Source organism: Thamnophis elegans, chromosome 1 (assembly GCF_009769535.1).
Source record: "Thamnophis elegans isolate rThaEle1 chromosome 1, rThaEle1.pri, whole genome shotgun sequence".
Classification (NCBI taxonomy): domain Eukaryota; kingdom Metazoa; phylum Chordata; class Lepidosauria; order Squamata; family Colubridae; genus Thamnophis; species Thamnophis elegans.
In genome coordinates this window covers 158,644,043-158,661,200 of record NC_045541.1, presented here as the reverse complement: position 1 = coordinate 158,661,200, position 17,158 = coordinate 158,644,043, and the positions used below count along the sequence as shown (strand labels likewise).

General features: G+C 39.3%; 2 protein-coding genes across 2 annotated transcripts in view; one reads left to right on the top strand and one right to left on the bottom strand.

Annotated features, from left to right (window-relative positions):
• Nucleotides 1-4,121, top strand: part of NID2 (nidogen 2) — a 77,455-nt gene extending 73,334 nt beyond the window's left edge. Inside the window, exons 19-21 of the mRNA XM_032236527.1 lie at nucleotides 154-277; nucleotides 1,984-2,096; nucleotides 3,341-4,121. Coding sequence (XP_032092418.1) covers nucleotides 154-277; nucleotides 1,984-2,096; nucleotides 3,341-3,351 — 248 coding nt within the window. The 3' untranslated portion in view covers nucleotides 3,352-4,121. The remainder of the gene's footprint in view (nucleotides 1-153; nucleotides 278-1,983; nucleotides 2,097-3,340) is intronic.
• A 456-nt stretch (nucleotides 4,122-4,577) lies between these two features.
• RTRAF (RNA transcription, translation and transport factor) lies at nucleotides 4,578-16,053 on the bottom strand. The gene is made up of 8 exons (XM_032236533.1): nucleotides 15,870-16,053; nucleotides 13,305-13,432; nucleotides 10,346-10,445; nucleotides 9,035-9,121; nucleotides 8,859-8,947; nucleotides 7,149-7,217; nucleotides 5,903-5,951; nucleotides 4,578-4,735 (listed from the first exon to the last, which is right to left on the bottom strand). The coding sequence occupies exons 1-8, from the start codon at nucleotides 15,928-15,930 to the stop codon at nucleotides 4,581-4,583; spliced, it is 738 nt and encodes a 245-aa protein (XP_032092424.1). The 5' UTR covers nucleotides 15,931-16,053; the 3' UTR covers nucleotides 4,578-4,580.
• Between the last annotated feature and the right edge of the window lie 1,105 nt (nucleotides 16,054-17,158).

The window sequence follows — 17,158 nt, the reverse complement described above, 5'->3', positions numbered from 1 at the left end:
ATGTCTGTTCACATTCTGGACATTCCTTTACAACATCACAACATAATAAATCTAATTCTATAATCAAGATGATGCAGTTGCAATTATCCATTGGAGCAAGAAAAACATGTAGACAGAATTTGATTCCTGATCTATGTCTCTTTCTTTGAAAAGGAACCAAGAAACTGGAGTGTATATCACCCAATGGAACAGGAAGGCGGGTCATTCAGAATAACCTCAACTATCCCTTCAGCATCGTCGGCTATGTCAATCACTTCTATCATACAGATTGGAGAAGGTAGGATCTTCTCAAAGTCTAAAGTTTCAAATTAAAAGACACATCTAGAAATCCACTCCATCAAGTGTGTGGTATCTTTCTTATGAGGGCAATGTATTCAGAGTAGAAAAATTGCATACAAAGAGGGGTTTCCCCAGAAACCATATATAGAAAATATTTGGGTGAGCAGTTCCTTAAAATGTAGTCCTGCCAGGACAAAGAGAATTGAGGTAAGCCTGCTGGAGAAATTTGCAAAATTATAGGTTAGGATTTTGAGTTTGTTCCCTTTTTTTATGGAAGGAGAGATTTCAATTTGGTGGTAAGGGTGGGGTGATAGAAACAATTAGCTTTCTCTCCCTCATATCTCTATTTTATGATTGATGTAAAAACGACACATCTAGATACATGTGTGTGTGTCTGTGTGTGTGTGTGTGTATGTATTCCAGCATAACTCTGGAACGCCTCTAGCAATTTCAACCAAACTTGGTACACGGTTGACTTACTCTCTGGAGACAAATACTGTGAGGGTAAAGCACCCATAACACCCCTCAGGGTCTGTTAAGATGCAGCCTGTTGTGCCTTTAAATCTCTTCTACTATACTGCCATAAAATGGCTTCTACTGTACTGCACAGTGGAGTTGCCATGGTAACGACTTTACAGTACTCCACAAGGGGGCTCTGTCTGGTAAGGGGAAAAATTCAACATTAGAAATTATATTTGGTCTGGACATTTTCCCCCTATAAATAAATACCCAAGCAATGCCAGGTTTTTGGCTAGTATATCATAATATACTGTATATCTGTCTGTCTGTCTATCATCTGTCTGTCTGTCTGTCTGTCTGTCTGTCTGTCTGTCTATCTATCTATCTATCTATCATCATCTATCTATATCTATCTATCATCTATCTATCTAATCTATATATCTATATCTATATCTATATCTATATATCTATCATCTACCTACCTACCTACCTATTCTATCAGGCAGGGATCCCAACCCTTGGTTCGCAGACGGGTACTGGTCTATGGCCTGTTAGGAACAGGCCACCCAAGTGAGCGAAGTTTCATCCGTGCATATGTGGAATATAGGTAGTGCATGAAATCATCCCCCCCCCCCCCAATCATTGCCAGTCCGTGAAAAAAACATTTTCTCCAAAACTGGTCCTGGGTATCATACAGATTGGGGGCAAGAAGCCTACAAAATGTAGAGGACGAGGTAGTTGGAACAAATGACCTATGCTTTGCTTATTGGCTCTGTGAGAAAAAGAAACCTCATAAAATTATAACCATACAGTATGTCAATTATACCCCTTCATACTTTCTATATTAGAATTCTGCTTAAGGGGCAAAGTTGGAAGAAAGTGTACACTATTGCATTTATTACTGTGTCCCTCAGAATTAAGAATATCTAACTATCTGCAAAAGAGATTTAGATTTGGATTCGATCCACTTCTGATTTGGGCAAGTACCACATTTCTTTAATGCAATTCAGGTTGGTAAAAAGGAAAAAAAAGCCCTCCCTCAAATGAAATTGATTTCCTGGTGACTTGATAGGATATGTAGCTTTCTTGACAACAATATGATTTATTCGCCTTCATCTAGTTCTCCCCCCTCCCCAACTTTCCTGCCCTTGGAATCTCTGATGCTATCCTCCCCAAATATTAAACAGGTCTGACTCTGCTTAGCTTTGACACAAACCTCATGTGCCATTCAATTTCTTTCAACAGGGATGGTGTTATAGCTGTGAACAAAGATAATGGTGCTTTTACGGGCGAGTATCTTCCAGATCAGCGGACACATCTCTATGGAATAACTGTAGTTCATCCATACTGTCCAGGAGGTAAAAATTAGGAATTAACTGTAAATGTTAGGGCAGGATTTAAGGGGAGGAGGGTGAAGGGAGCAGGAGAACTTAATAGCCCCACATCTTTGCTTATGGAAATTTCTTTTCAGGAGTGCATCAGAACCATTAGCGTTATAGGAAACAACCCTGCATTTATTCATCTTGCTGATCTGCAGTGGTCTGAGCTAACATTAACAGGATTTGAAAACCATGTCTTAGTTGCCTTGGTAATAGGCATTCCCTCCCTGCAGTTTAGAAAGCTTAGAGTAATCAAAATGGCCTCCTGAACAGCTATGTGGTTGTGGGATGCTCCAATTCCTGTGATCCCTGGCTGGCCAGGATTACCTTGTAATGGAGAAAATGGCATCTATACGATTGAAAAGGGTGAGAGTCTGAATATTTTACGTCCGTCACTTAAATCTGTGAAAACAAACCTCTTCTCCTGGAACTGCTTAAACATTTGTCACAATCATAGCAAAAGGAGAACATTCATAAACACTTGTCAAAAAGCCGTCTTAGTGCTTTGAAAGTGTCCGATTATTTTATCGGGAGGCACACTTAAAAACTGGAGAATTATTCTGAGTCTCTCAAGTCTCTAATTCACTTGACAGGAAAAGACAGAAGATGGATTAGAATACAAGACTGGCTATTTTTCTTCTGTTTTTATGCCAATCCTGACTGCTCTAAGCGGGACACAGCAGCTGAGAAAGAATACAGATAGCCCTCAGCTTACAACCACAATTGAGCCAAAAAATGTATTCCTAATGAGACAGTTAAATCAATTCTACCCTCGTTTTATAACCCTTCTTGCCACAGTGGTTAAATGAATATCTGCAGTTAATAAAATGGTTAAGTGAATCTGGCCTCCCAGTTGATTTTGCTTGTCAGGTCACAAAAGGTGATCACATGACCACATAAATGCCATAAATATGAACCAGTTGCCAAGCGTCCAAATTTTAAAGATGATTTAAACACATTTTGATCACTAAATGAATGGTTGTAAGTCGAGGACTATCTGTAGTCTGTTATCATTCATGGAGTCCCTTCTAGCCTTGAGGAGATGCTGGTGCCTATAGACCCAAACATTCGTTTTGCAGTCTATGCACAAGGAAGCTCATGGGTCAAATAGGAAATGGCAAGCAAGAACTGCACTATTGGTTATTGGTCACATATTGTCTATGTGATCCATCATTGTCAGCCGGCAGCAGCCCTTATGAAATCACATTTATTTATTTTCGCAGGAAGAAAATAAGCTATTAAGTGGAGGGAAGGAAATAAATTCCACTACGGCAGCTGGAAGAAGAGTTCCACTTCCTATCATTATTGCACACCATGCAAAAGTCTCCTCCGGCTGTATCGGGACCGTTAATATGTATTGGAGGGAATTAAGTGGTTTAACTTAGAACAAAATTATCTAGTATTTTTAAGTTATACCTCAAATCCTTACTACTGTATTTTTTTCACAATGAAAACAATTTTATATATTGCCAAAAAGAAATGGTGCTATGACAGGGGAATATATTCTTCTGGTGATTGGAGCAACATTGTACAAGAAATATGAGCATATAAATATAGCCTTACTCCATCACTATTTTACCAGGGGGGGGGGGAATCTTTTTAAAAAATGGAATGGGGTGGGGGATAAACCATCTTAACTCAAACAGGGAAGAGTCTAGAATGACTTCTGGAAACACTATATGAAGCAGAATGGGGGAAAAAATGAGTTTCTTTGCCTCCTTGTTAGGAGTCATGCAAAATTGCTGAAAGTATTTTAAAAAATTTAATGTTCTGCCACCTCTTGTTGTTTCTGACTTGGTGCATTACTTTTTAAGATTTATGTAAGAATATGCTGAAATGTTTCAGATTTACCTTCCACTCTTCATATTCTGGGACTGCATGAGAATATTTGCGTGTGTGTTAATATCTGATGGCAACTGTTTGCGTGTGTGTTAATATCTGACGGTAACAGCTAATGTTTTATAGGCTATTCCATGAATTCAATAAAAAGGCTGAATTTTTTTATGAGGCCACTTGAGTTTTGTATTTGACAATCTGCCAGGAATGCTTTTCCTAAGCATAAACCACTGAACTGAGGAGGTGCAGGTAAAACACTTCAGATTCATGAGGAACTGTACCGCAATCTGGTTAACTAAAACACACACACACACACATACACACACAATCTCCCCCTAGCTCCAAAAAGCACATAGAAACAAACTCTAGACATGTGCAATTTCTTATGAACAAATAAAAAATGAGAAAATGGCCACTGTTGTACTTGACAACCTCCCATGACAGGAGGGGTAATCCAAGCTTTATTTATGCAAAGAAAAATATTTAGTGGATGTGCTGGCAGTTGCCCTGGTTTCTTTCCAAACATGGGAATTGTATCCTTTTGGAATTGCATGCTAGATCTGGAGGAGTCCCTTAACTGCATGCCAGCAACTGGAGAGCCAAAAGCTTTTTTTTGTGTGTGTGTGTTCATCTCCCGACTTTGCCAAGTCTATGATCAGTTTTTGGATCCGCAATAATCGCTTGAACAGCTACGATGGCTTCATTTATCTTGGTCTGTAACTCACGGAGCTCTTCTATGTGCAGTAGTCGGAGGATCTGAGCAGCTTCATTGAGGACAGCATCTGAGGAGGAAGTAAGAAAAGGCAAACAGAGCTCAGTTCAAAACTCTTTTTAAGTGGTGGGCCTCGGTCAATTCATATACAACCCTTTGTAACAAGCATCCTTTTATAGATGTTTTAAACCTGTTGTGTCTTAGTGTATCAATTTACTTTAGTTTTCTACTCTGTGAAATGTGATTCGTTTTGCTATTATTCAGCAGTTTTGAGATTTTGATGCTGTGAGGTCATGGGGGAACTACAAAAAAAAACAAGACTTGAAGATTACATAGAACACACAGAATTTCCAGCCCTGCCATGGGGATATGAGATGTCCCTAATTTTAAGGTGATGACACATATATTAGGTTCCTGCAGTTTGCCTACAGCTGCCATAGGCTTGCCTTCTTTATTATTACCCAATTCTTTGGAATGCTGTTTCTAAAACAGTTGTTTAACTTTGTGTTTAAAAAGGCCTTGAAAACAAATCTCTTTCGTTCAACATTTTAATTCTTCTTTAATGTTCTTTGTTTTTACTTGATTTTATCTCTACTGGCAGTACTCAGTAAAGCATAAAAGATAAAGATAAAATTTCCTATCCAGTCACGTCCACCACTAGGGGGTGATGCACATCTCTGATTCTTGGCTGAGGGAGCCAATATGGTCTGAGAACACTTCCTATATGATTATGCCAGAATGTTGTTACCTTCCCAGCAAAGTGGTACCTGTTTATCTACTCACATTTGCATCCTTTCAAATTGCTAGGTGGGCAGGAGCTGGAGCAAGAACAAGAGCTCACCCCGTCATGGATCTTGAACCTGGGCGGCTCAGCTTTAATTGCTGAGCCATCGTTTCCCCATCAGAGAAGTATAATTATGATGAAAATTCATGGGGAAATGCCAGACTAAATTATGGTATATTAGTCATTAGATTAAATACATTGTTCACAGTAAATTGAAAAGCAAATGTGGTACAGTTTCTGACACAATAAATATTCCTTAATCTTGTTGGCAAATGTGCACATTTTCCTAAAAATAAAACCTATTTCCTCTGCACATAAGGAACTCATCTTACTAAAGAAGCACAATCATGAAGAAAAGAAGGGATTGTCCTGAACAAATGAAATGGTAAATGGGATCAGGTTGGAAGGCCAGAGGAAAAAGCTTTGAGAGAAAGCAAGGAGAGGATCACTTACCTCCAGTGTCAAAGCCAAGAATATGTTTATCTAAGGTGACAGGCAAACCCTTAAAGAAAGAGACGGGAAACTCATCACTGAAACAAAATGTTATGCACAAGTGGAAAACAAATCACTTTGTATAATTTGAATCTGGCACATCCTACTGATTTTGAAGTAATTATCTTCACTGAAGGTAACTTGCTATGCTTAAATTGTGTTTTTCAAAAGAACATTCCTAATTACCAAGTACCTGGATCATCCTGTATGGATTTTCCTATCCACACCTACAAAAACTTTAGTTGAACAATACCAGCTACATACTGTGGGCAGGACAGCTTCAGATGTTAAGAAATTCAAAATAAAATACATAGAAATTTTTTAAAAAATTGTTCCACAAAAACGCTCTCTCATAAATAATCTTTCATCACTCAATTAAATGAATTTATAAAATTATCCATGTGGATCAACGGCCCAAATGATCTTCCTATAACCTGGTCTTTGGGTATCAAACAGATTTTTTGCTCTCAGATTGAGAAAACAAAGAAATATGGCTCATTCTGATCTCTCTACTTCAATTTTGAGAAGCTTCTCATTCTCTTTTGTGCATGTGTGGGGGTGCACCTGTGACATTCATGGTGATGCTTGTGCAAGGGGCTGCGACTGCCCGCAATGGTACTTACGTGAGGGCCCCCAGCAACAGCCCATGAGTCTCACATGAATGGGGCAATGAGCGCCCGCAACAAGGTTTGCATGAGGGGCCACGAGCTCCCGTTAATGAGGTGCACGCGAGATGTGCATGCACTGGACGGCCACTCATGCAGCCCAGTGGTGATTAGGCCACGGCCCACAGTTTGGGGACCCCTGCTCTAAAACAAGGAGACTTGAGTTTAAGCAAATGCCGAGGCTTCCTTTGCAGAAGTATTCTATTCCATAGCTTTCCTATATGCTTGTGTGGACTGTTGCTCTTCTTAATCTATATTGATCCTTGTAAAAAATTTAGTAGGGGCTAGTATAAGGCAGCTATTCGTTACTTGATGAGATACAACATATCTTGCATGCAGAAGAGACATGATTTGCTTTCTGATAGAATGAGGACAGGGAAGTGCATTTTGAAATTTCTTTTTGAAAGGATGCTTTGTTTAAACCTTTGCTGAATCAAAACATTCTTCCAAAGCTTTATACAGCCTTAAGATTTGCAGCCATCAGCATCCTGCTTAAAGAAATGAAATAAACCATAATTTCTTGCATTTAAAATATAAAATACCTCTTTTGACTGATTTGCTTTTGCAACAGCATCCTGACTTAAGCGTTCTTGAACCAAAATGCGAATTGCCTGAGAAATAGGAAAAAAGTAGATGTACTGGTGTGCTTATAAATGTGAGTGTGACATACGCAACAAATTATACAGCACTGCAATTGCTATAGAGCATTTTATATAGGAAAACACCGTCATTTCTAACTTCAAGCAGCTTATGAACTAGAATTCAGCAGAGGGAGGGATGGAAAAAGCAGAAGTACGGTATTAAGATCAAGTAGAAACTGAGTCAGCAATTGTATATTCATATTTGATTCCAGCTCTATTTGGGGTGGGTTTTTTTTTTTTTACTGTAGTTCAACATTTAATGTTAGATAAGACTTCATATAGAAATGCACCTTGGATCTAAGTGCTATGTGTGGGTTAAGTCCAGTGACATAATTCATTTATCTGCATAGCATGTTTGCTCTGCATGAGTAGGAAAGCAACATGGCAGCTGCAGTGGCTGAAGGTTGACTCAGTCTTCCAACCTTCTAAGGTCGGTACAATGAGGATTCAGATTGTTGGGGGCAATATGCTGACTCTGAAAACCACTTAAAGAGGGGTGTAAAGAGGTGGATAAGTGCTATTGCTATTGCAGAACATGCATACTGGAGGAAGATAATAAAAAAAACCATTGAACAAATGTAAGCACATGTTTAATAGAACCTACAGTATATATAGGAACTCTTTTAATGCTGTAGGGAAACAGGTATAAAACATCTAATAGGGACATATTTAATGTTTCTCTACCTGCTTTTTCTCTACAGTACTTGAACAACTCCTCTATCGTGCTTGAAGAACATGCTGAGAGTTATTACTTTTGATCGTCACTGTGTCTGTTATACTGCGGGCTCACTAGCTAATACTCTTGACCATCTACCTCATTCCAAAGCAATAGATGAATCATTACAGACATATTAGTAGAGTAGGAATAGTCAACATTCTAGTATTGAAGCTGTGAAAGATACTTCAAAACCCTACAATTTGTGTCCTTCATAACAAAGATGCCATGTTGCAAAGGCCCACCATTCTTAATTGAAATCAGTGCAAAACCTGTATTGAATGTAATAAGCCAAATCATTAACCAAGGTGAATCAACAAACAGGCGTAAGTTTCACCAAAGCAGGGACTGGCAAAAGCACACAACTCTAGAACTGAAATTCAAACTCCGTGTATTTACTTAGACTCTAGATGCATTATTTTTTTCCTTCTAAAGAGCTAATTGAGAGTCTTCTCAAACTGTCATTCAACTGAGTTGCTCTTATAGTTGGTAGTTTTTCTCCTATATTTGAGCTAAACTTTTTTTCAGAAACTGGATTTAAAAAAGAGTAAAGAACAACACTATGAATATAGTCTTAGATACAACTAACTAGTGAAAAAATGATCATCCTGTTACTGAAACGTGCTTAGGTTAAATACAGGAAACACAACTAAAAAAAGATTCTAGAAAAGGAGAAACTTCTAAAAACACATATTCTGAACAGCAGGTATTTCAGAAGGGTATTAAGTTTCAAGGCAGCATTTAGACAATAGGCTTACGATGTCCACCTCAAACTTTTCATGGCTGTCAAATAAATACTAAAAGTGATGGAGAAGGGAACTTTCAGCAAATTTATACAAATCATTTTTAAAGAAGAATTTAAATGAGAACTAGTGGAATAACTCTAATAAGCTAACCTTAAGCATAACCAAATAGTCATCGTGACGTTGAATCTGAAGAAGATTCGCCAAAGCCATCACGCCAGCTTTAAAATCAGGATTATTCACTGTGAAATAAAGGACATAAGTACAGGTTGATTTTTTTTTGATGCACATTTCACACTAAGAAAAAATTAAGCCATATCTTTACTCACCATCCAGGTTTATCAGGGGTTCTGCATTTTTGGCTGCGTTATCTGCATTTTTAGACCCTTCTGGTGTAGGGTCCTTATATTTGTCAGCTGTTAAAAGAAAAGCCAGTTCATTGAATGCATAATTATAGGTCACAATATAAAGAACAAGCTTAAAATTAAAGAAAGCAAAAGAAATAAGTCTTATGCCATTCTTCTAATTCCCGAGAACAGCATGTGCATAACAGCAGCAGCTGTCTACATTGTTCAAAAATTTCATTGTAGATGCTTGTTAATTGCTACTAATAATGAATTCTAAATAGCATCTATCATCATGTTCAGTGACAGCAAAAAACCTTGTAAAAAAGCAAGAAAGACTAAACAAGCTGTCCAAATTCAGAAAAAAATCAAAGGCCAAAACTTTAATAGCTTTAATAGAAATCTGGTTCACAGTATCTGCAAAATAATTGCAAATTGGTGAATAAGTTGTTTGAAGCAAAAAAGTAATAGGTATGAAGTGAAATTGTTAATCTATCTTTTACAGTTTATTAGTTAGTTGTCCTCTGCGCATGGGTGGGGGGAGCTGATGGGAAAACAGCTGCAGAGAAATGAGTGAGGCAGGATTAAGTATTCCCCAATCCAACCTTTCTGTAGCGAAATGGCAGATCAAAATGCCTGATTGTAGACTGGTGTTTTCCAGTCTGAGCAACTTTAAAATGTGTGAACTTCAATGGCTAGGGAATTCTGGGAATTGAAGTCCATACATCTTTAAGTTGCCCAGATGGAAAATCACTGCTTTAGCACATTAAACTGTTAGTATCTGAAAGCTAGGATCTAAATTCACCGGTTTCTGTTTCAAGGACAAATCCTTGCATCTTAATTGCATTTTCATAATCAGCCTCATCTCAACTCTAAAAGGTTGATTGAGTTAATGCATGGATGTCTAACTTGGTGCGTCATGTTGCCGTTAAGTTTTGTGTTTCCCCCCTTTGTGGAGTTGGGATGGGCGTAGCCTGGGTATCCAGCCCACCAGTTTGACACCCCTGGGTTAATGCTTTGACGTTAAGCAGCTTTATTCAGATATCAGTTAAGTCATACTGGAGTCAAACTTTGAATTAATCAGGTAGAAACAAAGATTTTTCTACTATGTATATTAATTATACAAGCTTCTAGTTTTTAAGGTACTTAAAATTAGAGTACGTGTAAATCAAGAAATTAATTGAAGCATAACTGTAAATCTCTTTCTTACTCACTTTTTAAAATATGATCGCAATTTTAAATTAAAGAATAAACTATCACATTTTAGGCAAGAGAAGATTAAAAAGTTCAGCATACCATTGTCTCCATACTCAAGCCTAACTGCCAATCCCAAAAGCCAATCAATGGCTTCTTGCCGTTCTTGTATAGTGAAAGGACAATTCACATCTTTAAGGTACTGTTAAAAAAAGCAATTTTAAATTAAATATTTCAATTAACAACAAATCTTAAAAGCTATAGGTTTCACTTGGGTGAACAGTTTAACAGAATCTAGCGCTGGATTATGAATTCAGCATGAAAGAAACTTCTAGGAAAACAAGAACGTGTTGCTATCATACTTGATCTGAGACATTTAAGCACTTTTTGTATCAAGAGCAGCTAATTTTATTATTGATATATAAAAGTTATTTCCAGCTATTATCAAATAGCTTGGAAAATACTTCCTTGATATCTTATTTATGCCACAATCATAATATTAAAAAGGCAGTATGAATAGGAACAGTTCATTCCTTTCATCTAATGTTTTCTTAGCTATGAAGTATGCTTCATTGGGTAATAAGATCCTGAACACAATTCCAAATGTTCACAGTGCCATGGAGCAAAGCAGTATACTTATTTTTAACTCTCAGTTGTTTATATTCTAATTCTGCTACAATATTTTTTTTCATTACTGCTGTGCCTCCAAAACCGTTCCCAATTCTAATTCCTAATTACCATATTTTTCAGAGTATATAACACTTTTTTTCCTCAAAAAAGAGGCTGAAAATCTGGGTGCGTCTTAAACATCAAATAGAGCATTTTTTGCCTCCCGAAGCCCAACCTCCTTCACCAAAATGGCTGTGCATAGCTTTTAGGAGGCTTTCAGAGAGCTCCTGGGGGCTGGGGAGGGCAGAAATGAGCAAAAAAGGGTCATTTCCCGCCCCCCAGCAGCATTCTATAAGCCTCCGTAAGACTATGCCATTTTTTTGGTCAAACCCCCCCCCCCCCCAGCACTCTTTAAGCCTCTCCAAGGCCTTTAAAAAAAAAGGATCCATTTTTGCAAAAAAAAAAACCAGGCCATTTTTGGGGAGGTTTGCAGAGTGCAAAAACTTTGTTTTTCCTTTTTGGAAAGCTCTTTAACTGATTAGAATTACATTGATGAAGTGCTGTGCCAACAGAAACAAAGTCTTAGGTGCTGCAGATTCTCAGTGATTTCGTTCTTTAGCACATGGATAAATACACCTGGTAACATCAACCTACCTACCTACTCTCTCTCTCCCTCCCTACCTACTATATTTCTCTCTCTCTATCCCTCTACCTACCTACACTCTCTCCCTCCCTACCTACTGTATTACTCTATCTCTATTTCTCTATTTCTCTCTCTATCCCTTTATCTACTTACCTACCTAACTACTCTCTCTCTCCCTACCTATTTTATTTCTCTCTTTCTCTCCCTCTCTATCCCTTATCTCCCTACCTACATTTTTTTTAAATTTGCCTCTTCAAAACCTTGTTGTGTCTTATACTCCGGTGCGTCGTATACTCCGAAAAATATGGTACTTGTTAGCATAGTGAATTCTTAGTTGGTCCCTCTCACACATTTCTTACTTCACAATGGATTTTTACAATTTATACCCACTATTTTCATGGTTTCCTTCCAAGACTGATTAAAAGAAAATATTGGATGGAAGAAAAATATAAACTGGGTTTCTTCTGTAGAGCTAATGATTTCTGTAAGTTGACCTTTTTTAGCCTTAATGCTGAAAACAATTTTTACTGATCTATCCTATAGCACCAGGATGGCAAACCTATGGCATGCGTGCCACAGGTGGCATGCGGAGCCATTTGTCAGGGCACGGGCGTTGTCCTGTCAGATGACTTTAGCCCTTTTTTGAGGCCATTTTTTACCCTCCCCAGGCTCCAGAAGCTTTATAGCCTCCCCCCCCCCCCCCCAGGCTTCAAGAGCTTGCCTTCAGGGGAGCATCCGGAAGGTCCCTGAATTTCCGGTTTGCCTGTAGGGCTGGATTTTTTGCACTCCGGAGGCTTCAGGGAAGCTCCTGAAGCCTCCCTGGGGGGGGGGGGGGGGGAGAGGCAGGAGAGGCTATTTTCGCCCTCCCCAAGCCTCTAGAGCATGGGGAGGGCAAAAAAAGTATGCAAAAAATTGGGGTGTTGCTCCTGTCATGCGCCCATGCCCGCTGGGGTGTGTCATGCATTGCATTATAGGTGTGGCACACCCACGCACGACCCCCCCCCTGCACTCCTCCAGCTTTTGGCACGCAAGTTAAAAAAGGTTCATCATCACTGCTATAGCATAAAAAAAATTTAAATTAAGTGAAATCACAAAATTAAATATCTTCCTATAACAAGAGAGGTGTACGAATAAAGGAAGAAATCTATAATTGTGAGAAGGTGATGAATGCAAACTGGGGGTTTCTTTCTTTCAAGATTTTTAGAAAATAATGTACAATGACTCTGACTTACAATATGTTAACATTATTTACTCTATTAAAACTTTTCTTTAATTCTAAGGCACAAGCATTATTAAGTTACTTAGAGAAGATTCCAAGACTCCTGCTGGATTATAGAAACCGCATGCATTGTTCTCAAATATGAAAATATTCTCAACTCTCATGGCTATTAACAGTAAAGGTAACATGATACGGAAATATTCCAATTTAAAATCAGCAATGTAGAAGACTACCAATTGTTGGAAGAATCACATATTGAGCAAATATTATGTAATTATATGGATTATTCTAGCAATATCAGGGAGAATAAGTTTTTCTTATCACTAAATTCTACTTCTGATTTTTTGTAAGTATGTTGTAGACCTACATTACAACTGACAATGTAGTTGTATAAACCAATTTAGTATGTCCAACTTTTATAATTTTGTACCAAAAAAATGCTACAGCCAGTGAAAATACCTTAATTTTACTCTTCTGTCCTTTCATCCTCTAGTCCTAGATAGTCTAACTTAATTAGCATGTAATGTGCTGTTATAAGTAAAACAGATCCCATCCACATGCTTAGAAATTGCACTTAAAAACAACACTACCTTTTCAAAGGACTTTGACCATTCTGTGGCATTATGGATGTTTCTTAAGTTCCCCCTGTCTTCTATTTTATAGTGTCGGATTTTCTGGTCTTCAAGCCAAACAATAAAGTTTCTGAATTCTGTTTCATCTACAATAACAAATAAATACAAGTCACATCATAAAAAGACTTTTCCTTAAATTAAAAGTCATAAAAGTTTTGTATGATCACACTCTCTAGTACCTAGAAGAAACAACAATTAAGAACAATCATCATCAGTTCAATTCTGAAAAACCCTCCTGCATTTTTGTAAATAATGTCACATACAGCCTAACCCAATGGTTTCTTGATCTATTTAGAGAAGGTTTAATGCAGAATTCTACTTCAATTTTTCATTGACCTCTCAAGTGTATGTCTTTCCTGGATCAGAATTCTGTGCACATAGTCATTCAAGCCCTGATCATCTCATGCTTGGACTACTGCAATGGAGCTACCTTTGAAGAGCAACTGGAAGCTATAACTGCTGAAAATTTGACATGGACAGTTTTTTTGCTGTTCCGGGAACTGCACTGGCTGATTTGCTTTTGGGTGCTATTCAAGGCTTGGTTATTACTTATAAAGCCCTGCATGGATGACATGGGTCTAGATTACTTGAAGAACCATCTCACCCTGATGGGACAGTCACTCCCCCATGCTGGCAGAGGATGCATGCTGCATTTCCTGCCAGTCAAAGAACTCTGGCTGGTGGGATCCAGAAGAGCCTTTTCTGCCATAACTCCAGCAATTGGAACTTCTCCCCCACCCACAAGATCAGCCCTCCCCTCCTAACCTTCCCTAAGAGCCTGAAGACCTGGCTCTGCCAGTTGGCGTGGGGGGGGGGCAATGGGGGAGTACTGCAGCGAGGTGGATGGCAAACAAATGATGAATGTATTTTTACAATGACTATGATCATGATTTATCACTTATTGCTTGTATGTACACTGAGAGCTTATGCACCAGAGACAAATTCCTTGTGTGTCCAATCACCCTTGGTCAATAAAGAATTCTATTCCTATTCTATTCTATTCTATTCATGCAATGCAGTCATATTATTGTTCTGTAAGGCAGCTTACAATTTTGAATCCTATCTCTATACAGCTTTCTTTAAAGATGGAGGTTGGTAAGCTATATAGAATCAGTATTGGTAACCTGGCTGGAGAATTGCCAAGGTTGAACACCCGCTCTATGTTCTAAAATAACCACAACATAGTTAAGTAACAACAACAACAACAACAAAAATCAAATCTCTCTCCCACCTCCATTTTGCCTGTGATACCAGTTCAAAGAGAAGACTTTTAGCAACTTCGGCTCCAGTTTTCTCTGTCATACATTCCCAAATGTGAATTCCTTCTCCTTTGATCTCCAAAAAGTCATAAGGAGCTGCAGGAAAAGTGTGGAATTGCTCCCCTGAGGGTTCACTGTAGTTTCGGGAGCTGCTACTACAGGGTTTATAGTAATTAATTTCAACCTCCTTTTGGGAAACTCAACTCCACCACAGGCTGGTACCCTGGCAATATAGTATATCACAGAAGTGAGTACACACCCTCACATTTTGTAAATATTTAAGTATAGTTTGCCAGCAGTTTAGACTTAATGGCTGTATGTTGTGTTATTTTGAGGGGACAGCCCATTTAAACTGATATACAAGCTGTCTAGTCACTACTTTACATTGTAGGCAAGTGTCATTTCTTCAGTGTTGTCACATGAAAAGATATACTTAAATGTTTACAAAATGTGAGGTGGGGGTGTACTCACTTCTGTGATATACTGTACCAAATGCTTATGTTCCATACAATCCTAACTTTTGTACTCCTGGTAATGTGAGCACTTAAGAAAGCGCTTCTTCAGCTGGTACTCTCCAAATATGGCTGATTACAAAGAATTAGAATAGAATAGAGTTGGAAGGGGCCTTGGAGGTCTTCTAGTCCAGCCTCAAGCAGAACCTATACAGCCTCAGGCAGGAGAACCTATACAATCTCAGATAAGTGGCTGTCCAGTCTTTTCTTAAAAGCCTCCAGTGATGGAGCACCCACAACTTCTGAAGGCAAAAGCTGTTCCATTGGTAAATTGTCCTTCCTGTTAGGAAGTTTCTCCTTAATTCCAGGCTGCTTCTCTTTTTCATCCGTCTCTCCAACTATTGTTTCTTGTCCTGCCCTCTGGTGCTTTGTAGAATAATTTGACCCTCTCTTCTTTGTGGCAGCCCCTCACATATTACAATACTGTTATCAGGTGGCCCCCAATTCTACTTTTCTTTAGACTAGCCAGACCCAAAATCTACAGCCTTCTTCTTTATGAACTAACGCCCGTAGCTTGGCTTAACTAAGAGTGATGGGAACTATATTTGCATATACCTGGAGGGCATCATGAGAGGAAAGGAGCTTTAAGGGGAGGGGCCGGGGAAAAAAAACGCCGTAGGGGCGTGGTCAACGCAACCATTATCTTATCCAGAAAGCGAAGGGGGCGCTTCGCGCATGCGTATCAAAATGCCAACAGCCATGAATGAGACGGTGGGTACGTATCGCGGCCTATAGGTAACAGCTTCCCTCACCTCGACAGTTGAACCCAGTTGGGTTGTGATAGTCGAGCGCCGTCAGTTTCCGCCGGAACATGGCGTTGCTCTCTAGGCGAGAGTCTTTCGAGCCGAGTCGTCGTCGAATCAAGGAGCAGTTCTATATCACCAACAAGCGGCTAGAGGAGACTCGAGAAAGGAAGAGCGCCTGCGCGACTCGCTTGCGGGACTAGAGGGAGCGTTGGCAGTAGCCAATCACTATATTTCAAGGGGGCGCGTCACGGCTGGTGAGCGGGACTAATACGCTGGGAGGAAAAAGGCGAAAATGATTGGTTAAGCGATTTGACTGACAACATCAGTAGCCAGTTAAGAAAGAAGGCAAGCCTTTGGACAGGAAGGGAAAGGAGATTTTTAAAACTGGGATTGTTAACGCGTGTTTCCGTTCTTAGGGCAGCTTTTGTTTTGGGCCAGAATTGGCCTTACATAATTTGCAACTCAGCTATGATTAGAGCCCGGCACGCCGTCTCCTTTCTTGCAAAAACTCAAAAGAAATCCAACCCAGGAAAGAATAGAAATGCGGGGAGCAAAAACGTTAGCCGTGGATTATTTCTGCCTTGTGTCCGAAATATGAATGCAATGTTTTCTCAAACTCGGCCACTTTTAAGACACGTGGACTTCAGCTCCCAGAATGCACGCTGGCTAGGGAATTCTGGGAATTGAAGTCCGCTTGTCTTAAAAGTGGCCAAGTTTGAAGGAAGACTTGTTAATGCACGGGGACGAATTGTTGAATAAATTTAAGTATAGGTTATATAATACAGGAGAATAATGGGAGTTGTACCAGTGTTGGAAGAAATGCCCTTCTGGGTTCAGTTCCAATTGGGAAAAACGACACTGGAAACATGGTGGCTGCTTGGAAAGATGGTTTAATGGTGAACAGGACCACATGGCTTGAACTCCTGAACAGAAAAGGGGGATCACATGCTTCCAGATGTTGGGTGAAGAAGAAAAGAGACCGAGATGCTGAAAGTTCCTGGTTTTATGCCCTCTCTGCTCTTTGATCTTGATCGTGTATTCTGATTGGTTGTCAGACTCCCATAGGGCCATGGAGAAGCAGCTCTGTAGGCTGTGAGTCCACGTTTGGTTGAACATTGCTTCTTCCCAGGTGCCCTGTGGTGAGATAGGTAAATGGCTAATACTATCATGCCTTAATCCCATCACCCTGGAGTTAAGGGGGGAAGATCTTTGTTATGTAGAATAGACTTGCCCATTGACAAAGGGACTATTAAGAGTGAGTCTTCTTCCTGCCTAAAAACATGTTTCTCCATTTC